A 25588-nucleotide genomic window follows, 5' to 3' on the forward strand; every position below is an offset into this window, starting at 1 on the left:
CAATTGTTTTGGAAGCAGGACTAGACCCAAAAAGACAAAGTCTCTAGTGCTTAAGGTAGGGATCTGAGGCAGATGAATCCTGGCATACCACTTACTGCTGCTCCCCAGATTAATCCTCTTTTTTATACAGTGATTGTCTACACCACAAAACACCAGTGCTAACCTCCTTTAGCTTTTGTGTTATGAAGTCTTGAGGTCCGTGTAGAGCTTGGAATAGCAATTGTCAGACGAATGAAAACAGCTCTAACTCGGGATTAGCTCTTTAATTCTTCCTAGAAAGAAAATGAGATAAATATATGTAGATTACTTGGGAATGTGATTAATTGTTTTTAAAATTTTGTTTCAATGGGCTGTACTGTTGGTTGGCATCCAAAGGAAGCAATAATTCTGACTCGGACAAGTGATAGATGTCCTGTTGCCTGTTTGTACATATTTTTGATTCCTAGACCACTTCCAAATGATCTGTTAAAAAAGGCAAACCAAAACATTTTGAAATATGCATTCTTGGTGCAGGCCAGACAAGATTATTTATTCTCATTAGTAAACTCTGATCTTTTGTATCTTGATGTACATAAAGTGTCTTCTTCAAATCACAGAGCCACCAAGGACCATTTTCAATGCATTAGCCTGCTTACTAACAGAGTTTGCAGACTAGTGATTATCTGTCCTCTCCCTTTTGATCCGTAGATATTTTGACCCCATGCTTGAAAAATAAAAGGGATAGATTGAATAATTGGATTTCCAACCAGCTTATTTGTACATGTGTAACACAACAAACTTAACTGATCTGCTGCTTTCCAACACAGCCTGCTGCACTTTCATAAGAGTATCTGTCTCCATACCTGTTAGCTATAATGCAACCTATCTTATAAGTCTGTCAGTCATTTTTGCCCTAGATATAATTTTTTTTTTCTTTTTCCACAGCCCTTGTATTTTAAATAACTACAAATAAGACTCACCCCCCACACACACACACACCCTCACACTGATTTTTTTAATGGCATTGGACTTCTCAAAAGTACTTATGGCCCAATTCAGAGGAAAAAATCCCTGCTAAACAGAACTCCTAGAAGGGCTTAATCCTGTTTCAGACAAATTCAGTGAGAAACTACCATCTTTAAACATGTAGGACTAGGCACTGAAAAACCACTCTACCCACAGAAGGGAGCTCAGGGATCTCGCTTTTGTCACATCAGATCCTAAGAACAGAGGTTAGACACATAAAGCAGTAGAACATCAGACTATACCTGTGAGACAATAACCTCTCATCTTTTCTTTTTCTCTCTTTCACAAAAATATTCTGGCTGCAAGCTACACAGTCCTACCTGAGTTTCAGGGCTTCATGGCAGATGTGCAAGGGTTTGGTGAACAGGTCTCAGCTGAGGCCCAGCACAGGCTGTGGTGGACCATGGATGCCAGCGAACTTCACCTCTCCGTTGTTGCCATGAGTGCTGTGAGAGTAGTTTACAAAATCCCTGCTGAAGGCCACCAGGAGACAGCCGGGCTCAGTACCTCTTGTCTGATGGAAGTCTCCAAGCTCAGAGGGTAAGGTGGGTGTAAGGAGAGTCAGTGGCGACAACTCCAAGAAAGCAGTGAGTTCTTCAGTTTAAAGATTTGTATAAGGCTTGAACCAGCAAACCTTTTTTGTATCTATGCATCTTCAAGCACTTAACAGTCCCAGTTAAGCTGGGAGCTGAATAATTAAAATTTGCAGGGTCATGGGCTTGTTTATTCTGGGAACTCACAGATTATTTCTGATAGGCACAAAATGCAGTGGCATTATAAGGCTTTTCTAGCAAGCAAAGGGTACCAGCAAAGGTCTAGTGTTTCCCTCTGGTGTCCATGAGTGCAGTCACTCCAGCTGAATCATACCACCACTGCTGAGACAGATGGCTTTCAAAAGTAAACGAAGCTGGGCTCAGAAACCCAATCAAAAGAAAAGAGGGCATAGGGTGGTGACAATCAAAATTCTGTATCTTGAGCAAACCACAGGATGGTCACAGCAGAACCAGCCTTTTTGTGAGGGAAGATGATGCCTGAAGGGTGAAGTACAGTAAAGGGAAAAAAGGAGAAAGCCATCTCATTCAAGTCCTAGCGAGAGTATTCTTCAGCAAGGAAAAAGATGCACAACATTTTCTGGACAACTAGACATTGTCTTTTCTCCTGTTCAATCTAAGAAGTGCTTACATGGTAGTTTGACTTGAAAAACAGAGCTAAAGTATCCAGAGTGGTGTCAGGCTAAGAAATGAGGAAGCCATTTCATCTCCCAGCACCATTTAGACTCTTTCTCACCATGAGCCAAATCCTGTAGTTTTTGCCTGAATCCTCATTTTCTTTTGCTTCAATATGCCTCCTGAATTTTGACACAGGTAGTGCTTGTGTGCTTCATTCAACACTGAGTTGCCTAAAATATGGATTAAAAGGTATCAAAACAAGGATTTATACCAGACTTTGGGGCATTTGGTTTTGAAGAATAGCTCTACCTTTTCTTAAATGTTAATATGAAGATTGCCTGACAAGGCCAAAAGGAGAATTTGAAAGTTGGATTCATTGTTTAATATCCATTTCTAGCTGTTTACAAGTATGTTTTGCCTTGTCCTTCCCATTTCTGTTTTATTCCTTCCATGCATTTAGTCAACTCAACAGTTAAATCAGATAATGTTGAATTCACCTCAACATTTATGCCTGGCAACAGCCTTTGTGGTCACAAGGCGATGATTTCATTAAAGGAATCAAGCAAAATTGGAAGGAATGTGGGGTGTGAAAGGGAAAAAAAAACTTTTGTTGAAACATGAATATCTTCCTTAAGACCGTTTTGAGCCATTATAGCTCTGGCACTGTGATAGTGAGGGGATGCGGGAATAAATACCAGACAAGCTTTTCTCTCATTATAACTATTCTGTTTTTTTTCTAAATAGGCCCAGGCATAGTCTCTGCTCAAGCCCCTCCTCTCTCCTCACCAGAAGACTGGTATCAGGTCCACACTGCTCTGCCACATCCCACAGGCATGCAGAAGCACTGCAAATCGTCACCCAAATTTTGTGTCACAACCTCCCATCGTCCCATTTTGCACCAGCAGAGAAGGCCAGTGGCAGCGCGACCCAGGGCAGGGCGATGATGCTGGATATAGCAGCTACCCTTAAAACATTCCCCATTCCTTAAATAACTGCATAGCATTGCTTGCGTGCAGCAGTCTATACCCACGCTTAGAGGTCATGCATATTTTGCAGTATAGTTATTTGGTTGTCAAAGGTATTGCTAATGTTTCAGATAAGGACTGGAATTTTCTATATATAATTAACAGTAGGGGGTAGTGCTTTTTTGGATAACAGGATTTTTGGATGCTGGAAGTTGAAAGAGATTGGAAAAGGGACACGCATATGATCTTTGATAGAAAGTAGTCTGGTGATAATGCCCAGCTCACGCTCCCATCGCTTACCCTGTGATGTTCAGGCCATGCATCAGATGTGAAAAGAATGACTGACAGTGGTGAAACAACGAGTGGTGTCTAATGAGCTCACCGGAGCTCATGACTCCCGGTTTTGACATTTTAATCTGAACCTGCCAGCTTCTAACAGTTTCATTCACCCTTTTGTTTGCCTACAGCTCTGTGTTGTTGAAAATTGGCCATCTGCAAGTCATCTCGTAGACGGTCCTTCCTATGTACCACGAACCTCTCTAACCAGCATCTGTGGGTGTGCTTGACCCCTGTTGTTTTCCACTTCTGACTGACAACCATCCAGCTCCAGGATGTGGCTCACAAGGCTGTCACCTGCCTGCCTTCACATCCCGTACGTACACGCCATGAGGAGGCAGTGGCAAAGGAACCTGGCTCTGCCCAAGCAGCCGCAGTAACTCCCGTGTAGACCACAGGACGACCTCCCTCCCTGGCAGTCCTTGGGGATCCACTGCAGTGCCAGTGTGCATCCCTGAGCTGCTGCGTATGGCATTTGGTGTGGACAGACTGGATGAGCTGCACAGGGGGGCCGAACGCTGGGCTCGGGAAGGACTTCCCCTCCACACCATGGGCCCCATCAGATGTTGCTGTGCAGGGGAGCCGCTCCAGCCTGTCCCAGAGAATAGCTGTGGGACTACGCACGCGGCTGCTGCCGAGGGGTAGAAACTGCACTGACTATGAATCCTTACACAGCAAAGATGCTCCTGACACCTTCATGACTTCTGTCAAAAAATGGTTTACCCAGGTTTATGTGAACATTCCAGTCATACTGCTGACTGACTGGATATACTGTCATTTAAGGGGGTAAGAACTCTAATGTGTTGGCTGTTCCCTTTCAGTCACAAGATACGATGACTGAACACTCCTGAAATCTCATGTTAATGGAGGAGGGACAGAGTCTCTCTACAAATACCATTCTGAAACTTGGGATCCTTTGCTATTTTGAGATCCTTTGACTCTATCAATCCCTGCAATTCATTGTTCCTTGGAGCATTTCTTTCTGCAATGGTCCCACAGGGGAAAGCAGTTTATGGCTTTACTTGCTCCTAGCAGAGTAGCACTGGCTACCCCTGCTTCAGGTACAGGTGAGGTCTGGGCCGGCGCTAACCCCACCACAGCCTCTGACAGCTTTGTGTGTGCACAAAGTATGCTGTACAATTCCCCAAGCAGTTATCAAGCTGGATGGTGAGCCAACAAGGGCCCCAGGTACCAGATCATTAGACAAATTGAAACACAGTCTTTGTGGTCCAGGGGATAATGCTGGGACTCAGACTCTGCCTTAAACTTCCTGTGGGCACATCATTGTGATTCCCCGGTGTCTGGGATTGCCTGTCTTTAAAAGGCAAGATGGTACTCACTCAATGGCCTCAGAGCCATAGATGAAAATAAGTGCTAGGTTTGGTCATTATTCTGGTGGCTCTGGCTCTATATATCAAAAGGTCTACCCAAGTTAAGAAAAGATTCCATTTAGTATGTGTCAATTTAATCTTTGATTAGTTTTCAGTGTTTGAATAATGGATTTTGTGACAGACGTGATGTGTCACGTTTCCAGGCTTGTAGAGAGGAATAATGAGTCTCATGACCTTTCACTTCTCAGGAGTTGCTCAACCACTGAACTGTGATGCTGCAAGCTGCAAATAATCACTTCAGCTGGCTAGAGCTGGGTAGTCCCAGCTCTACATTTCATATCCAGTTTACTTTTTAATGATTTATTTGTAATTTCTGCTAAACCACAGTTAAAGTTATCCAGCGCTTGGCTGCTAGATCAGTAACAGATAACCCTTGCCAACAACACAGTTTGTTTTGAAGGCAAATATAACTAGGAGACTGAGAATAAATTGTTAGGTTAAGAGGTCATATGTGGCAACTAATGCCCTGTACGTGGGAACTAATGCCCGTCTTCTGTCCGAATGCCAAATTCCAGAGCGCGGTGCTGTCATCCGGCTGACCTTCCTCTCTTTGCCCCTGCTGCCCTTGGCCTAAAGTAAAAGCACCTCTCTGTAGTCAGAGCTGAGCCTGAAAAAGAAGAAGCTCACAAAAATATCCTTTCAGAAAAAAAGAAAGGCTTCTTAAAAACAAGTCCTCTTGCGTTCGCCTCCGTCACAACCCACGCTTTGGTACCGGCACCATCCAGGGCCCCAGGGTATTTTACTCTTCAGCTCTCAGATGCAATCCAGCCTGTTTAGTCCTGTTCTCACTGCAGTCTTGTGCTGGGAGCATCAGCCTCACCTTGGGTTGCTTCTTGGGAGCCTTGCCCAGCAGCAGCATCCCAGTCCCTGCACTGCCGTGGTGGGTACATCCCTATGAATTGCACTCCTCACAGTGGCAGGAGAGGATGTAGCGGTAGGTGGCAGTGAGCCGCATGCCCCCGGAACATCGCAACCGCATGGCCTTCAACTTGGAGGTCTGGGGCCGGCAGCAGTGGCAGGTAGAGCGGAAAGGCTGCTTCAGGACTGTGCTGAAAGAAACCATGGGCTCCGAGCGCGATGTCTGGCTGCAGCGCCCTTCACAGCGAGCCAGCAGCACCATCTGCGAAAGAAGAGAGACGGGTTAGGAAACATGTCCCCACGGCTGCCAGCACGCAGCCAACACTGGCAGGTGGGTACCTCATTCCAGTCTGGCTGGTCTTCCTTCACCTACTGCATCTCCCCACCTCACCAAGGGCATCCAGCCCTACGCAGTGCCTTGCCCCTGAGCTGTGCCTGAGATACCAGGGAAGGTAACGCGGGCAGGAGGAAAAGAGAGTCTCCTCCTGGAGTCCTGGGCACTGACACTGATAAGGCCCACGGCTTTCTGAAAGCTGACCTGGGGCTCGAAATGATCACAGCCAGTGCTGCTTTCCAGGCACGGTGACTGTGACTGTGACTTGCTGACCCCAGGTTTGTGGTGGCCAAGCCCTTAAATCATCGTCCAGACTGATACTTCAGTTGGATGTTTTCCAACGTTTTGAGTGTATATGCTAGATCAGCAGAACTGGTTCTCAGTCCATGTCTCAGGTGCTTAGATATATTAATATATAAAATAGAAATATAAAGAATATTCTCGGTTTATTGCTTCTAAAGAAGTAAATTTATATCTCCCTCCAAACATCACCTTGAATATGCATTTGCAACTATATGTGTGTGTGCGTATACTTGTAATTGCATCAGTTGTATCTGTAAAATATATGCACTGCATAGCATAAGGCAGTGAAAATGTAAACAAGATGAACTCGTTACCAAACATGAGGATTCACTAGTGAGGTTTTCCAAAAGTGGTGCAGGCTCCATGGTTCTTCTTCCTCTGAGTTCACCAACTGAGCTGTGACCAGAGCAAGATAACTTGCACAACAGGAGGCACTAAGGAAGCAAAGTCCGTGAGGAGTCACCTACTTCCCTTCCCAACAACACCTTGTTGAGCAGATGCTATGGATGGAGTCTCTTAAGCCCTATAGAAAATGTGGAAAGTAAAAGGATCTTCTAAAGCTCAGGAAACCATGTGGGTAGAAACAGCTGTTATCTCCTTGATAAGTGTTGAACAAGTTTAAACAAACTCTTACACATTCACAGAGACTGAAATATTATTGAAGCCCAGATCAGCTATTTCACATTAACCGGCACAAACTTCAGAATCAACTTATTGTATCGTCCCAACAAGGTCAAAATGTGGCAGAAGTGAGAAAGTAGCCAGTAAAACAGTTGTAAGTGTATCCTATTACCCAGGAAGAATATCACATTTTAACCATGCTACCCATATCTCATGTTTTTTCCAGAGAATCTAAAAGGATAACTACAAATGTGACAGCAAATATTTTACAACATTAAACACTTCTGAGCTTCTTTCACTACACGTGATTCTGCAAATCTCCAAGTCTTGCAAGCAGGTATATCAAATGTTTAATCTTCTCTTTAGTCAGAGTCTTGAGGAAAGATGAAAGACAGAGAGAATATTCCTAGTATAAAGTACGAAATAGCAGCACTGCCTGTGTCCATGGGAAAGGCACTGATCATCCATAAAGCACATACTTTGTACAGTACTCAAAAATGACTCTTCCAGAGTATTTGAATGCTAAGTTGTTTGCTTGGAAATGTATTAATATATTAACAAGTATACTTCAGTCAGCACAGACAGGTCTCAAGGAAGATGTCTTCATGAGTTGATGATTAAGGGTTGGTACCATCTTGATCCTTGGTTTAATTAAGACATGGGTTCTTCTGGCTCTCCGATAAATTTAACGTTCTTCATGATTTGTAGCATAATTTTATGGTCTCCTTCCTGTGATGCTGCCTATTCATAAGCAAATCCACTTCAGCTGTTGGTAGTGATAAGGTGGGAAAAAAACTTCAGTGTACTATTGAGCCACATCCTGGCTTTAGATATGTCAGCTGTGTCAAGCTCCTTAATACCAGTGTCTTTTGTGTATATGAGAACGGGGAAAGGGACAATTGTTACAGTGCTATCAACACTTTACTGACGGATAAAGATCCACTTTTGTCCCCTGGTAAACAAAACTCACTTCCCGTAGTGACAGGCAGGCAGCTGGTGAAGAGCTACACAGGTATCTAATCTTTCCTGTGTTGCAAAGGAAAGACAGCGGATTGGGACATTTTAAAAAGTTAGTTTCCTTCCCAGGATCTGGACAGCTCATATTAGGTCTCCCACTTTGACCAGTTCACCAGACTGTGTGCAGGCTCTGTCACAGGCTAGTCCCATGCCCTCAGCTGAAGAGGAGAGTGAGGCACAATCCAACAGCTGTTGGCAACTGCTGGAAGGGGAGTTACAAGGACAAGGACAACGAAGCCAAACACTCCTCAGTAGTGGCAACAGGGGACGTGCAATGGCCACAAGTTGCTTTTTGGGAGGTTCAGAGACCCTCCAGAGTCCCTTCCAATCCACATTTCTATGGTTCTGTGATTTCAGCCCAAATGTGACAGCACACATTGCTGTATGGTGGAGATGACTTCTAACGATTGATGCTTCTGGAGCTGGAACAGTTAGTCATTTCTGGTACTGTTACCCTAAGGATTTTTTACGGCATGCATCTGCTCCTGCATCTGCAGGTACTTTCAGAAATGCCAGGGAAAAAACCAAACCAACCCCCGAGGAATAGGACTAAGGACTACAATGCAACGGCGTAATTATAGGGCCGAATTATTTGATGTGCCAGTATCAGTGTCTGAATACGTTTCTTATGAACAACAAGCTTTCTAATGCATAAACAGTCAATATTTCTTCAATGTGCAGCTGCATTTATAATTGCATAGCAAGGCTTGTCTTTAAAAATATGTTTTATTCTCAAATTGTAATCTCAAATTTTGCTGGCTACTTAGTTTTTTGTGAGTGTGGTCAGTAGTCATATGATGTAAAATTACACAGTGTTGGGTTTATGCCCTAGTTTTGGATGACAGTGTACATTTTTACAAATGGCGCAGCACCATGGGCATCAAGTCAAACTTGCGACATAAAAAATTTGCAGATTTCCCATTTTAATAGCTTGCTAAACTTCTGGGCTGACCTGAAGTCCTAAGCAACATTTAACCTTCCCCTCCTCATAAATCCAGGACAGCACCAGTGGATTTTGGCAGGTGTGCAAATGAGCTGGAAATAGCATATACTTTAAAAGCTTTGCTTTGCCATTTAGTCAATCGCACCAGCTGCTTATTGCATTGTATACTATAGCGCAATAGAGATTATCGCCTAAATAATTAGTAATGCTATGATGGCATAGCACAGTAATACAGTGGGTGTATATATAGTAAAAACGTGTGGGTATTTTATAACCTGATACGTGTGCCTCTTGTCTCCCCACGTCCCCTGTGCATGTGAGGCCGTGCGTGTCACCTTGCAATGCTGGATCCGGAAGCACAGCGCGCTACAGCGTGGGAACTGCGGGAGGTCTCAAGTGTATGAGCAGCTAGGGAAAAACAGATTTTCTTACCTAAAGTCACCAGTCTCATAGGTATCTGGACAGCCACAAAAGAAAGCAACCTGAATGTGAGGCAATGTTTGGCTCTGATCTTTTGAGCTGTATTCTGGAAATTCAGAAGTTGTGAACTGGTTTGATATTAACAGTGTTTGTACTCCTCTCCGGCAACAAGCTGAGGCCCAAAAGCAGATGGGCTGAGATGCACGAGAACAGGCTTTCACACAGTATCCATGGCCTGGCTGCAAGCAGGCTTTGCTGAAAACCTCCTGAGCTACCTCATGACCAGATGTCTTCAAACATTTGCTAAATCTTTCTTCATCTGGTCTGTGTCTCTCAGGGCTGGATTCTTTACTGCGAGGCTGTCAGTGGTAGCGCTCTTCTGGCACATCTGGAGGAAGCCCTTGTGACAGGCAATACCATGATTTAGGAGGCTCTAGTTGCAGCAGCGAGGTGATCCAGCACATGGAGAGCCAGTGGGTCTCCGTGATAGAGGTCAGGTAGAATCCAATATGGTCAGGAAAGGCAATACCTCAAGAGCTGACACAAACATTTCCTTGAAGTCAAAGGAAACACTGTTTTTCAGGAACAAATGACCTTCTTCCATCCCTCTTTTGTGTCTCCCTTATACATTCTGTTACTGTAATGGACTACGTTTCTGAAAGCTTTGGAAACCTGTTTTCAACATCTGTCTGAGGTCACAAGCAAGAGGGATTTTAATGATTAAATTATATTAGATGGATGTTTCCAAATGTAACAAAACTACTTCCCGTGTGGGTGCAATTGGCAACATCCACAGAGAAGCACAGTGGACATAATCCTTTTTTAACCAAGATGGACAGCAAACGTAATATGTTGTGCAATTTCTGAAGCCATTTTTAACTTCTGTAATTCTATGCTGCACTAAAAGGGAAAACATGCAGAGTGAAAAAGGATGGCTCAGTGGAACCAATATATCATGCCAAAAAAGGGCAAAGTCTCTTCCTGACACCGATTGTCAGTCCAAGCTCCACAATGGAAACTCAGTGGAAACAAGAAGTACCACAGTTCCCTCAGCTACTCCAACAGAACCTTCCTTTTTTTGACTTGTTTATATTTCATCACAATATATATAGGAACAGAGATTACATCTAATTTTCATTAGCAAATATAATATTGGTCTGTGTTTATGTTCTAGATCCAGAACAGAAGCCGTATGTCTAGCACGATGATTCAGATCCCTGAGAATTTAAAAAAAAAAGCCCAATTTAACAAACAGAGACAAGTTTTCTAGGAAATGCCAAAATTATTTCACTTTGTATGGAAACTGTTTTCATTTCATTTTCCACTTCATGAGAAATTCCATACAACTTGCAGTATTGTTTAAAAACTCTTTGGGAAGCCAGGAGATGTGATAATATTTTCAAACATGATTTCTATTAAAGACTTGATTTAAAAAAAGTCACTGACATTTTTGTAGTCAGAGTTACATATGTTTATGTCAACAGCTTTTTTCTCAAAGATGAGTTTTGAAATAATATGGTTTTCATTACAATGCATTCTGTGTTCTCATTTCCATCAGTCCCACTCCTAAAAGCCTGATTGCTTTTCTTTGTCATCAGGGATGCTAAGAAATTGAGTTGGTGGTGGGTTTCCTTCCTTCCTTCCTTCCTTCCTTCCTTCCTTCCTTCCTTCCTTCCTTCCTTCCTTCCTTCCTTCCTTCCTTCCTTCCTTCCTTCCTTCCTTCCTTCCTTCCTTCCTTCCTTCCTTCCTTCCTTCCTTCCTTCCTTCCTTTCTTCCTTCCTTCCTTCCTTCTTTCCTTCCTTCCTTCCTTCCTTCCTTCCTTCCTTCCTTCCTTCCTTCCTTCCTTCCTTCCTTCCTTCCTTCCTTCCTTCCTTCCTTCCTTCCTTCCTTCCTTCCCTCCCTTGGCTGTGTAGGAAGCAATGTCCTGAGCACAGCAGAAAATCATGGCCAGAGGTGAGGCAAGGGCTGACTGCGGGCAGGCAGGAATGTGTGGAGCTGCGGGACTGGGACTGCAGGGGCAGCAGCCTCAGGGTGAGTGCCCAGCTGGCCCAGGGACAGAAAGGCTTGGCTGTGGCAGTGGCCGCTGGAGAGCTGGCAGTGATGTGCGGCCAAACGAAGGCAAAGACATGCTGTGAGAACCTGCTGCAGCCAGGAAACGGTGGTGGGTAGATGATGGCCCTTGGGAAAGGAGAGACCAGGAGGTGTCAACCCTTTGGCCCTGGGCCAGAGAAGCCCCATCCTTCATCCTCCAGGACTGAATTGCCTCTGGGGCTAGTCTGGGACCTGTTATGTTTATCCTTTTTTGACTGAGGCACCGTGCCAGGACAGTTATACTCTGCGTTTCTCACCACACTAGCGAAATCACCACTTGTTACTCATTTGCTCTTCTGTATGTAGAGGGGCAAAGGGGGATCCTACCCAAACCTGGAGACCAAAGGGCCTCTGAGGGCCACCTGCCATCTTGCCTGTGTTACACACCACAGCTCCTTCTGCCCTCTGGCAGCACAGGGAGCCGAGAACGAGGGCCAGTCGGGTGCAGCATTGCCCTCCTGGACAAAATCATCGTGGTAGCCATGGCTTCTCAGGTGTAATCGGTGGTATGAATTGCCATGGGAGGGGAGGGCTGCTAGCACCCCCCTGCCAGGATGTAGAAACCACCCACACTTTTCACCTTTGCCTTACACTGGAGTCAACTGCAATAAAACCAATTTTGCACAAACAGATGCATCTCTGCAGCTCTGTCTGCTGATTCTGGATGTTTCCTGGATGGTAAGAAGATCTAGTCTAGGCTAAGAGCGAAGCAAAAGATCTTTCTTCAGTCGCAAGTAATGCACGATTTTACTGTTCGAACTCAAGAGCAGCAGGGCGAAAGCCTCCGATCTCCCACCCGCCTCCCATCACTCTCTTACCCAGCACAGGGCTGGTGAAAGCATTGCTGCTGGCAGATGTTCTGTTAATCCAGGGATGTGGGTGCATAAGGCAAAGCCACTTTCTGTGGGGCACAGGGATGGGCCAGGCGGAGACTGTACATCTGAATAGGCACGGGGTTAACTCAGCCGCAAGAAATTAGGACAAGATGGATGGGAACAGTAAGGATTTTCCCATTGTTTTTCCCCATTCTTTTTCTCCACACAGTGAAATAAATGACTGTAGGCTACATGTGCGGGCTACTAAACCATTCTGACACAAAATTTTTCAGGCTTCAAATCTCAAATGAAAGGCAATCTTGTTTTTCTTTCTGCTCCTAAGCCCTACAGTAATATCCAATTGTCATTCTGCATGAAAACAAAGGCCTTGAAACCAAATGGGGAAAAACATTAGCAATGTTTTTCACATTCTTTTTTTATTACCATTTTACAGCTTGATTCTTTATCTCAGTACTCGACCTCCAAAGTTGTAAGTTTCCATACTCTGGATTAAACACTCGCTTGAAGGAGGGGGTGACTGGGATGGTCTGAACTTCAAAACTGGTCCATCTACTTGGTGCTGGTGGCTGAGACCCCAATGTGCTCCTTTGAAGCTAACCATTTACTGCATGTTTGCTTTACCATCATGCTGTGTTTCTCCTTTTGAAAAGGTGAAAAGAGACTCAAGAGCCTTTCTCTCCAGCCCCAGTTCTGATGTATGCGCTCAGTTGTTTCTACACCTCTATGCCTCTGCAGCTGGATTTTGGTAATAAGAAATTTGTGCAGAGAAAAATTACTCAAAATGGCTCATTTTAACAACTCTGCCGACACAGCACCCTGCTGCGAAGGGTTGAGGAAGGTCCTTACCTTTGAGCTACACTTGTAGAGGGGATGGCTGATGGAGTCGACATAGTGATGCCTCATACAGCGGCTGGGGTCGGAGTCGATCATGAAGGAACTGTCCGTTTTACTGTCTGTGTCTCCCATCATTGCCAAGAGCGAGAGCATGGAAATCGAAGCCGCAAGTACATGTTTTCCCATTGTCGAGGAACTTCTCACTGATAACAGCAGAGGGAGGTAGAGTATTAAAAAAACTCCAGATACGGACAGCCAGTTCCTTTCCAGGATGGTGAAAAGTCTGGTTTAAGTCTCTTAGCTGTCATTCTTCTTCTCGAGTTGGAGTTTTCGGAGATTGTAATCCGTCAAAGAATCTCCTGCGTAGCTGGAATAAAAACAAGATAAATCACAAACCTGACCAAGAAGAGCTCTGGAGAAAAACAGACATAAATAATGTTAAGGCACACAGGATTTTTGCTAGCCAAAATATACTCTCTGAGTGAGCATCATAGCCACAGTAGGTAGACTATATGGCATTAGGAAGCAGATGTCAAGGCCTTGTTACTTCAGGCATTGCTCTATCATTTTACTGGGGAGAACCTTTTGACCTTTAACATCACAAGGGGTGCAATGCCAATCTTTTCCACTCGGTGATGTCTCTAATGGGTTCCCCTCAAAACTGGTGATTAGTAACACATCAGGGATTTCTGCAAATTGAAAGCACTGCACATCCACTCAAAGTGTCAAAGGGGGGCAAAGCTAGGCTGCCTCCTGCATTACAGACTGGAATTTCTGGCCTAGGTAACACATGGAAGGGCTGGAGACAGGTTAAACCCTGGATCTAGGGGCTATGTGCCGGTCTCCTGTGGCTGCTGTGCTGCAAGGACAAGGGACATCCCCAGGATGGAGGCATGCTTATGGTCCAAGCCCAGGAACCAGCATAGCTGTATGCCAACAAGCTTGCTGAGCACTGACCTGCACTGCATGGAGGACTGCCTAGGTCTCTGGCCGCCCTGCCTGCCTGAGTACCAAACTCACATGCACACGGGTGGGCATGTTTTACCTGCCTACTCATCAGGCTGCACTTGCTCAGTGTCAGTCTCTTCCCCACTAATTAAAGAGCAGCATCTGAAAAATACACCATAGTCCGTAATATCAAAGTACATCCCAACTATCAGTTGGGAAAAAACATATATGCAGGTGGAGTCACACAGATTACCACTCAAGCATCTGGATTGCTGGTGCATGTAGAAGACCAGGAGATCCCCCAGAAAACAGGTGAAGGACAACCCCCAAAACACTGCCCAGAGCTCTGTACCAGCAGGTAAAGGAGGGCATCTCCCTCACCTGCTTCATCGCAGCCCCTGGATTCTTCTCACATGGGTGTCTCAAATGGATGATTTGATTTTGCTTTTCCTGCAAACAGCTACAGCTTGAAAGAGCTGTGAATTATCCATCTAAATATAACCCGGTGAACCAAAGGATAGTCATAAGCAGAGTTAGAAGTGTGAGGACGTCCTGAAGAAACTTACGATAAAATAGTTCTCTGGTCATGCAGAAATGCTCCCCTAGAGCCTCTTGCCTATTTAAAGAGCTGATGATTGCCTTATACAAACATCTTACAAAACTGTTTGCTGGCGATGCTCTAAACCGACTAATACTCATCTCCCAAACAGCCTGAAATGACGAGGCCTCCCCACCAGAGCACTTGATGATTTGTGTAATGCTTTATAGCTTGCTCGAACACTTTTGTGAGAGGAGTGCAGAGCAGTGAGAAACACTTCCAGAGTTCATCCAAGTTGGGAGTCAGGACTTGTCAGACTGAAGTGACATACAAAGTCTCATGCTGGGAAGAAACGTAATTAGGGATGCTTTGTATACTGGACATTTTTAAAAGCCTTTTTTGAGTTTCAAACTATTGTTCATGTGCCTAAGTAGGAAAGGAGAAATGATATGACTGCAGATTTAATAGACAATGTATTTTGTTTCCCCGGAGTCTGACCTGTAACCTGGTGTATTTTCCTCAAACAAATGTTTTTCAGTGCATGTGGCATTAAAAAAATACTATGTCTTTGCAGTATAAGAAGCTTAAACAACACTGAACACTTAGCATCTCAGATACATTTATGCACAGTCTCATTCATGTCAATAAATATCTCTCCAAGCATTTCAGCAGGGTAAGAGAGAAATCTCTCACTCATGGGAGCTGGGACATACTCCTTCCCAGAAGTGAACTGTACTACTCTGATTCATGCAGACGATGCCCAAGGATTAGCTAACAGGAGGAGTGATGCACTTTTTTTTTATACTTAACCTTTTACCTACATTCCTATTCTTCTTTATAAAGAGGCTGACCAAAACACGCTGCTTGGCAAGGGCTCTCTCCAACATAGTTAATCAGTATTACACACCCAGTAATTCCCTCTCTGTCCAGATAAATTTACTTGATATTGGACGGTCTCATCTCATGTAATATTACATCCAGGTATCCCTATTTCCCACTCTCTCTGTCCCACTGTTAATTTTGTGCTTCTATATCTTTCTATGGTTTTGATCAGTATGATTTAATACAGTGAGAGAAGTCTGGAGCCCTGGCTCGGTTTTCAAAGGCTTATCTCTCTAGTTTTCTTCAGGAAATAATTGGATGACATAGAGTCCGCCTCATGAAAACAATCTGAGAAAGCTGGAAAGAAGCAGGGAAAAATGTGAGAAAAGGAAGATGTCTGTACCTTCTTCAGGATAAGCACAACACAATACAAAAAGTATTAACACTTTCGCAATCTTTTATAATTTCCCTGATACTTCCCTGGCAAAGAAATGTAGCAGGCTTTGGTAACAGAACTTTGAAACAAGAAACAAGTACTGTTATCACATATTTGTTAGTAAAAAGAGAGACCATGGATGTAAATGTGACCCATTTTTTGTGAAAAAACTCTGTGCAGTTGTTGATAGACATACTGGCAAAACGAGTGTGTAGCTATTGGAAGCAGGACTGCAGGCAACACCGGGCTATTTGCACATACCAGTATCTCCTGACGTACCTATATGAAGTATACACATAGACTGTGCAAGAACATATGCCATATATAATTGAGATATATGGGAAAAAATTCTCACAGGGACATTTAAACATATAGAAGTTCGTATGTAGATTTTTGATTGCATAAAAAAGTCTAAATATTTTCACTCAGGTACATGACATTTTCCATTTCCAGCTGATATTGTGCAATGGCATTTCACTTTAAATTAGCATTCTTTTTTTAAAAAAAAAAGGTTGTATACTTCTCAAAATGCTGTCTGAAATCATAGAATCCTAGGCAGTACATAATATCAGGTGTGACATATGTAGCTTCTACTCTACCCTTCTGTCCAAAACCAGAAGCAAGTACATCTGTAAGCATTAATCATTATAGCTGTACTTATGACGACCTTTTGTTTCATTTGGAAAACACACTTTTTTAATCAAAATCAACAATTTCAGCTGTTTTTAACTCAGTTTCTTTTCGTGTGAAAAACTGTGGTAACCAGCTCATCTGCCAAGCTAACAAAAAGGAAGCTAAAATGCTTCCTCTTTACAACGTCCTGTAAAGAAAAAGATGCAAAGGTGACTTCATATTCTCAGACTGAAAATTGGCTACAAAAATATTTGGCCTAGCAGTGGATGAAAAATCACTACTTTCCATTTTTTCAGAATTCGCTGGTATGGGCATTACACATTGCTAGTAACAGGCTTACGATGCCCTTTCCATATAACTACTTTTCAGGAATTCATAAGAGATGTAACTTGCTGAAAGCCGCTACAGCTGTTACCTGAAACTGCTACAGCTGTTACCTAAAAACTGCAGGGAAAAATAGAAGACATCCTGAAGAAAGACCATATGAACATACAATCCATGACTGTATTGCACATGGATGTAGGGGCACAGTTGGGGTTATTTTTCCAACTTTGTGTTGCTATTAACTGATTTTTGAATGCTGAAATAAAGATTTCTTATCATAGTCCTAGTATCATTTAGAGAGTGGTGAAGGTTAGGATTTTGTTTTGCTTTAAGGACAGAAGAAAATTCCATCATCTGGAATTATTTAGCCAGTCACTTTGTGAGAACGTAAACAGCAATTCCCTTTTTGCTATGTATCTTGGAAAAAATAGAGAGCTGAGCAATTCTCCAAAGGTCTATTGGATCTGCACTGCTTTTACCCTGGAAGGTAGGAAGGGAGCAATGGAAAAGCTCTTTTACGGTGTACTTCTACTTAGCTGTTCTCCGCTTTTGACCCTCCTGAATTAGGCATGCACGTATGTTCAGCTTGGCCTTTGTCTGCTGTGCATTTTCCATGTTTGAGACTCCTGCTTGGCGATGAGGGTACAATTCAAGTCACTTAATGCCTTTTATGTTTCAGACTCTGCCAAAATCCCATTGGAGCAGCCGCGTGTATATATAACTAAGCCTGGCCTTGCATGCTGTGTATATTCAGTAAACACAATTACTTGGATCCTACCATGTGGTTCACTCATTCTGAATTTGTTATGTAAACAGAAGAGTTACAAGACTACTCAGTTTCTCCAAACTCCAGCCCTGAAAAAGTGTCGCTAACCACACATATGTATATGCCTGTGTGCGTGTAGTTTGCCGCTGCTATTCTGGTAAAAATGTCACCAAGATATTTATGAATCCAAAATGGATTTCTCGAGATCTTTATCTAACCTGGAAACATTTGGGCCAGAAAAATGAGGATCTGGGGGCTTTGCACTCCAAGATCTGGAGTGGAGTGGAAATGACTATGTTGGGCAAGCTACACCCTCAGGTTACACCGGGGTTTGTTCTGCAGGGTTAAACTCCCCACTGCCATGAGAAGGTCCATGAAAGCGGCTGGGGATGGGAAGGGTGGGAGGAGAGATCTGCGCTGGAGCCGACCCACAGTCCCCCAGCCCCCGGCATGGGGTAGCATTGCGGTGTCCATGCTGCTGCCACTGCCTGGCCACGGTGCTAGCACGGTGACCCATCGCTGGTATTTCTGACTGACAGGTCTGAGCTCTTGGGGAACTTCAGAAACCACCATTTCTGCTCCTGCAATGAGCTGCCGAGGCCTCAGCTGGGCTGTCAGCTGGGGGCCCCTGTGTACAGAGCTGCCCCATGCTCAACCACAGCTCCCAGACAGCAGCAGCAGCGGGCCTGCCCTCCTGCCAGGGCTACCCTTGTGAAGGGGTATCCCTCTCCCAAAGCCACGTGTGGTTCTGCATGTCCACGCCTCAAGTCTCGCTCTAAGGCCACGTGTCCGCTGGGACATTAAAGCCCACTGGAGCAGCTCTCCAGCCCTGTGGCCTGTGTTTTACCACGCCTGTGTGGCGTGGTCTGTTCCCAGACCTCTCCAGCCTCCGCAGCACTCGGGTGGCTTCCAGCCCACGCAACCACCTGCACCATCACCAGGAACTTCTTGGGAAGCACTGTATGCTGTGGGACAAAATGGTACAAGTGACCATTTGAGCAATTGAAGAGAACAGTTATCTAGTGGGAGAGATGACCTAAGACACTGTGCCTGATCCTGCTTTCTGTTGAATCAACTCAGAGACTTCATCAGCTCCAGTGTACGTTTTAGCTCTGTAAATAAATGTAATCGTTGTCTCATCTAGTTATTTTACTGTGGCCTTTTCTGCTCCAGCAGTGAAGTAGCTGGGCTCCTATATGCGCTGTCAAAACCCTTGCTCTGCTCTGCAGCCGCCTTGCTAAACACCTGACTAAGTCACCGAGCGGCCATGTGGCAGCGGGGATGCAGCAGGTGAACACGGGGAACTCCAGTTGTTTGGGAAACACCTCCATGCAGCACTTACACAGGTTTCTCCCACTCCCGAGACAGGGCAAATACCAAACAAAATATTTTGAGTGAGATCCTGACACGTCTAAATAAGTGAAATGCTTCCCTGGGACCTTGTTGTGCTAAATGAGCATCAGCCCTGCTGACATCCAGCTGTGCCAAAGCTTATTCCCTTTGACACTGAGGGGAGTGTTCTCACCCACCGTACAGGAGCTCCATCCACCCATTACACAGCAGGTTGAAGGGCAGAGTGCGCCTGCACAGAGGGTACACGTGCCAGTGTAATTACAGGCACTCCTGGCTGGAGCTGGTGGCAGCTGGTGGGCAAGAGGAGAGGGGAAGGAAAACGGCGGTAGAAAGGAAAACAGACTCAAAAAAAGGTGCTTAAGCCTCTTCATCTTGGTGTCCACAGCAGGGAAGCACATCTTCTGGTCCTACTGAAGCTGCCCTGTCCTACCACCTGTCAGCCAGCAACTGCAGAGCACTGTCCCATAAAAACCAAGAGGAGAAAACGGACAATACCTCTGAGCAGTCAGAAATGTCAAACACGTTGATGATAGTTGAAAGGAGCCCCTGGACCTCATTTTCAGCTGTGAGGCTTCGCTAAGTCTTTTAATATTTCAGGGGATGAATACCTGTGACTGTAAGCAGACTAAAAATACAGGAAGACCATGGTATTTGAAGCATAGGAAACAACACAGTAATTGCAGCAAATATAGTGGAAGAACTCACTGCTGCAAGGACCCCGAGGAGCATCAGCAGGCATGGAGTGAGCACGCATGGGACTGGTTCCCTGGGCTTTGATGGGGCACCTTGAGTAAGGCCCCCACAAGTGTTCACGCGGCGGGGACCCGGTGCATGAGGTGGAACAAATTAAGCTGAACAGTACTTGAGCTGGCTGAGCTTCGCTCTCCTTTTGAAGTTTCCAAGAATATTTCCAGTCCTTCAGGTAGCTGGGAGAGGGGGAGCTAACAGCCGGTTCCTGCTAGGAGGTTGAAACAACAAAGTCTAGTGGGTACTGCAAGCTGGCGCCCCGCCAGCAGACAGGTACAGGCCAACGTGGAGAAAAGGTTTTTAATACACTCGCAAAGAATAACTACTGGCGGACAAAAGAGCGCTTGTATTTTTATTCTTTCCTCTTCCTGCTTCCAGGAAACTTTAAATAGATTGATTAGGGGCGTGTATGGGATCTCTCTCTAATGAGCTAGTAGAGCCGTTTAATGGCGAGGTGATGCCAGCCCTGGATTTTTCTTTATTCTTGTGTCTCACTGAATATTCGAGTAGTCATGGTATTGAGTCTGGGACCGGAATTGAGAGGAATACAGTTTTCAAGTTGCTCATCCAGAGGGTGCTGGAGGGGACCACTCCTTGGTGAAGCACCAGGTGCCGAGCCGAGCTGTCTATGTAAGGCCACCATCCCTCTCAGGAGGCAAACCAGCAAGGGTGGCTGCTGGCTGAACTGAAAATACTCCCAGCCAAGCATTAGCTACAGGATCTGCTTCAGTAATTACCTCTACTTTAGTCTTATGACCCAATACAAGGCAAAATGACTCTTGGCCAAGTTACAGGTTGCTGAGAGGTCTAGGGCATTCGGGCATGTGTCCTCTACCTGTTGGAGTGTGTTGCAAGCAGGTGGGGAGTTTTTGTTCTCTGTCTTTTACATATTTTCTAGAGAACATAAAGGAGTGCAGTTATCAATGGATGCAGGAGTAGGAATGGGTTTCTTGTTCTTTAACACTAAGCAAAGACATCCCTGCCACTGGGACCAGCAAAGAGTGCCATGCATGCTGGAGACAGCACATGATTGAAGGGGATATTCCCTCTTTTCTGACCCTAGGGGCAAAAATCTCTCTTCTTTTGTACACAGGCAAAATTCAGACCACCATCCCCATACCTCGGCCTCCAATAATTAGGGAATCTAAATATTTGGCTTATGGTAACAATTTTATGGCTTCTAACAAGGGGAACAGCGTTGCCCTAGGTCCCACTCTCTTTGAGCCGTGCTGCTATGACAGTAATGTGATTGTCACTGCCATGGTATGCTTAACCTTTGCCAAACCAGAGCTGAGGCATTAACTCAGATCCTCAACTCACATGTCTTAAAGGGCAACATAACCTGTGCTGCCTCCGCACTGCCAGACCGACACAGTTTGAAGTTCAGTAATAATAAGCACGTAAATGTGACAAGCGTAAGCTGTAACAATGATGGATGCAAATAGAAAAATAACAAAGAGAAGCTGAAGAATAGCTATGCGGTGGAATTCCTGGGAGCAATGTCTCCATAGCATCAGCAGCCTGATACCCTGACACCAGAAGAAAAGCTACACTCGTCTGTGGAAGAAGGGATCTCCATACCACGCAATGAAATTCCAGCAAACAGGACAAGCACTGATGGTGTCTGGAAGTGGTAGTACCACTGCTACCCAGCTAATAGTCTGAATTAGATTATGTGAAAAAAGAAGGAATATATAGACGGCCAGCTGCTCAAAGGCTTACTACAACCTTGCTTTTATTGTTCTGCTAAGTTAGAGGTGGGGCATCAGAGGGATTCCTAACATACCACTACTGAGAAATTTTAATATGTTCCACACTGACACATATAAAAAGGAAATAACAGCTGATCATAGTCAGTGGAGACTGCAGCATCTCTTCATATGCATGCACAGAAGTGTGGGCAAAGTGGGATTCTCTTGGCCAGTGAGACTCAGGCACCCGAGCTAACCTGACACCAGCTGAACCTTTCTCCTGCCATTGAGCTGAGTTTCGGTGAAAGGGCTGTTGAGCGGCGAGCAAGACAGCAGGAAAAAAGGTGATCTGGGCATGGCTACTCGCCCCATCCCAAGATACCAGGACGCATAGAAGGGCAGGGGAGATGAGAGGCTGCACATTTAACACTGATGAAAAGAAATACATGTTTACACAACCGACAATGATCCAGGGGAACAAGATATCACAGAGGACAAAAGTTTAGCTGGGCTCACAAAAGGACCTGTTATGTATGGGAGGGTTACATCTTCAAGGATTTTTTTTTTTAAAGAGTTTTTGGAAGGGTTATAAACTCTCAGGACTCTGAGAGTTTAGTTGATGGGATTAGGGAAAAATCCTTTGCCACAGCAAGTTACCCCGTAGCTGCCTGCCATGGGGTCTCTGTGTCTTTCTTTGATGTGGCCGCTTCCAGCCTCCCTCAGGAGGTGTGTTATTCAAATAACATGGGACTGTGGCATGGTCTCATGTAGCAAAACTTCTCTAAAACTTGTAGAGACAAGTCTCTCCTCGTACTGAGTAGGACATTAGAGGCAGAGGAGTTAGTAGTATTTGTAATACAACTATCAAATATTTATAATTGTATTTACAATGGCAGTACTTGGGAAAAAAAAGGGAGGTATTTTTCTTCTACTTTCAGTTAAAGAAATAATCTGCCAGACTTGTTGCAAAAATAGATGTCTCGGTGGCTTCATGCAAGCTTTGCACCACAGAGAGTCAACTCTCTCCAAGGTCCGAGAACAACCTGGAGCACTTCCTACTGCATCTGAGAGCAGACAAGCTGGGAAGGGGACACAGTCGGCCCCAAGGGAAACGGGGAATGAAGGGGACTCCAGGAGGACTCCCTATCAGATGATTCACCATGGGCATCAATGCCAGCTCCCAAGGAGGTGGCTCACTTCCTTCCCACCTGAAGAAAAGAGATTGCAATCCTGACAACTCAAGCAAGCAAGAACACACAGATGCTATCACAAGCCTCGATGGCACATGAGGGGTTGTTCCAGTGGGGCAGACGGCTTTTGCGGAGATCAGCCATGCGTAGGTAGCTACCGGGGGTATTGCTACTGCAAACTGTCACAAGACTATCCGTAACATGTATCCTGCTCTGCAAGGGGGAATTGTCCGTGTACATGCATCTGATCAAAAACAGGCACTGCGCAAACCCAGGAAACCTACATGGGATACCTTCAGGTAAAGATCTGAGCTTGTGACTAGAGTCAGCAGCAGCAGCCCCTAATTATACCTCTTCACTAAATCAAATTGCATTTTATTTTGTAAACTTGAAACATCTGTTCCTTCTGCATTTACTTTTAACTGGAAAATCTTAAAGCATCTTCCTATAATACCAGTATTGCAAATAAGATTTCATTATGCCAGCAAGAGCACGACAAGGTATATATTGGGAACCCCTGATTCAAGCTGGCAAGTAATTACTCACCAAATAGCTCTATTTAGGTCGAGGGAATTATTCATGTGTATAACTGCTCACAAATACAAGTAAGGTCCCACAGTCTGAGCAAACATGAGCATCATCAGTAATTCAAAAGGAAAAAAAAAAAAGAGGTCCTAAAATGTATATGTTCTTTTGAGGGGGGGCAAATAATAGCACTGTGATTATTACAGCCGCATTTATTGACCCCACCAGGCAGCTGGGTTGCTTCTATTAGAAAATAACTTTTCAATAAGGAACTGGTTTGAAGTGAATTTGTGCCCACTGTTGGTTTGAAATAATTATTTGCCTGTCCTTTTCCAATATGCAGAGGTCTCACCTCTCAGCCACTACGACAGTTACGAGGCTTTAGGAAGGGTTAGTAACATTTAGCATACAGGGAACACTTTTTTCATCTTTAAAGAGCTGCAGAAACCTTAACAAGTTATTTGTCATGCCATCTGTCCCAGGCAGAAACAAGTAAGATGTGTTATGGGGAGGCTATGGGAGAAATGCGAATGAACTTGAGGGGTAAGATGAGAAATCTGCCTGACAGTCCCACAGGAGTCAGTCCACATACACTGTCTTGCAAACTCAGGTTTGACACAAGAACAGTAGCCCCCTCCCCCCCCAGCACACACTCTGTGTGAGCCTGCCTTGCTGACACTACAGCAGTTAGCTAATGTAGTACCGAGATTGCTCTTCACGTGGTTCAGCTTTGCTACTCTGTTTTTCTGCTACTGGACCCATTCATTTGAACTTTTATAGAATTAATTCACTCACCTGAATCCTAGCAGGCAGAAGGGGCTTGCTTCCTCAGCTGGCCTCTCTCGGGGCAGTGTCCATTCCTGCGCCTCACAGTTACACTGCACTGACACTTTACTGCTGGGCTCATACAGTGAAACTCTTCTTTTGTCCCAAAGACACAGAGAACAGTTATGCTCCTGCCTCTGACGCTGATACACAGCAAAATGGTCTGCCAGCAAAGGAGGAGAGCCTCCCTCTCTCCTTCAGCAGGCGGTCCGGGGTCCTGCAGCATCCTCCCGTGTCAGCTACCGACTGCACAGCCACGCTGCATTACGTGTCGCGCTGACGGGGTCGGCTACCTACTAAATATACCCCTCTGCGTTACGGCAAAGGCAAACACCATGGCTTTCCTCACAGGTTTCAGCCAATCAAGAGTGTATATTAAATTTGTCCTAATCCACAACCAGTGCTGTCCAGTCCACAGTAAATCTTCCCAGAAGTTTGAAGAAATAACAATGCGCAAATGAAGAGTGCTCTTGTGAAGCGTGACACACAAAGCTAGAAATAAATATTGCCTGTTGTTTCAAATTATTCTAAGCACTCCGGCAGATGACTGGCAAGGGAACAGCATGAATAAGTAGTGATAAAAGTAAACAGTCCAGCTTTAAACTAGCAGGCTTGCCTGTGTTCATAGAGCCCTATTGTAATGGGACAAAGAAGGTGCTGGCAATACCAGCGCTCTCTCGATGAATTCAGGGCAGAGTCCAGCACGTCCATTCACTCCAAAGCCGTATAGCTAGGACCAGCGCAGAGCTGCAGACATGAGCCTGGCACGCTCACAAGAAGTGATGTTTAACCAAGTTGCTCAGAAGCAGACGGGGCTACCTATTTGACTGCGTACAGGCAGCCTTCAGACAGGAGATACAGTTAAAGATACAAGCATAAGAAGGAAACACGGGTACTAGAACTGTAATGATTCCATATCAACACATTTAATTTAAAAAAAGGTACAAGGAGAACATGTGTTTGTCAGATAAAGGGTTTAAGCGCTCAGTTTAAATCCATGTAATATTAAAAATCTGGAGGAATCTCTTATTTGTGTGCTTACCTTTGGAAAATGCACCGCTTCTTCCTCCCCTCAAACTCCTCAGAGAGCTAAAAAGAGGTCCTGTTACTTACAAATGCTTTTGTTCTTCTGTCCCTCTGTCACATGGCTTGCCTTTTATATTTGCAACACACAAAAGTTAGGGCTGTTGTTAAAGAGAGAGAGGGAGAGGGAGAGAGAGAGAGAGGGAATGTCAAATGGAAAAGTGCCATTGCAGTCATATATCAATCAGGGCAGCGGCAGCAGCAGCTCGCTGGCAAATGGGAATTCCACAGAAATGTGAAGCTCTTGTTATCTGAGAAATCACAAAACACCACCAGCCAAGCTCGCCTCTGCAGGGACTTCTTATTATTGGCAAGCCAGGAAATAGAAGGAAATGTAGGCGCTTTTTTTGTTGTTGTTATTTTTTCGGATCTGGAGATGCATACATTGTGGCATATGTAAGCCAGTGGAATATAAATCTTGAACTAAATTCCCTCCTAAACAAATGCACTGTGTGCGAGATAAAGCAAACCGCCGAGAAGAAAGGTAAAAGAGCTGAGTGAAGAATCTGGAAGTAACGATTTAAAAAATTCGATATCTGTTTGCACTTGGAAAATATTCATAGAAGAACTACCTTTTCCCTGGA

General features: G+C 44.6%; 1 protein-coding gene across 3 annotated transcripts; it reads right to left on the minus strand.

Moving 5' to 3' along the window:
- Positions 1 to 199: 199 nt before the first annotated feature.
- On the minus strand, positions 200 to 25090 carry NDP (norrin cystine knot growth factor NDP). Of its 3 annotated transcripts, XR_012765066.1 has the most exons (4): positions 23892 to 24206; positions 13136 to 13490; positions 1326 to 5986; positions 200 to 272 (listed from the first exon to the last, which is right to left on the minus strand). XR_012765066.1 is itself a non-coding variant. In XM_075430912.1 (3 exons), the coding sequence occupies exons 2-3, from the start codon at positions 13307 to 13309 to the stop codon at positions 5759 to 5761; spliced, it is 402 nt and encodes a 133-aa protein (XP_075287027.1). In that variant the 5' UTR covers positions 13310 to 13490; positions 24964 to 25090; the 3' UTR covers positions 555 to 5758. The 3 variants fall into 3 exon arrangements, 2 of the variants coding, with proteins under 2 accessions (XP_075287027.1, XP_075287012.1); XM_075430912.1 differs by lacking the exons at positions 200 to 272; positions 23892 to 24206 and adding an exon at positions 24964 to 25090 and having other exon boundaries at positions 555 to 5986; XM_075430897.1 differs by lacking the exon at positions 200 to 272 and having other exon boundaries at positions 555 to 5986.
- Positions 25091 to 25588: the final 498 nt, after the last annotated feature.

The sequence above is a fragment of the Opisthocomus hoazin genome, chromosome 1 (assembly GCF_030867145.1).
Source record: "Opisthocomus hoazin isolate bOpiHoa1 chromosome 1, bOpiHoa1.hap1, whole genome shotgun sequence".
Classification (NCBI taxonomy): domain Eukaryota; kingdom Metazoa; phylum Chordata; class Aves; order Opisthocomiformes; family Opisthocomidae; genus Opisthocomus; species Opisthocomus hoazin.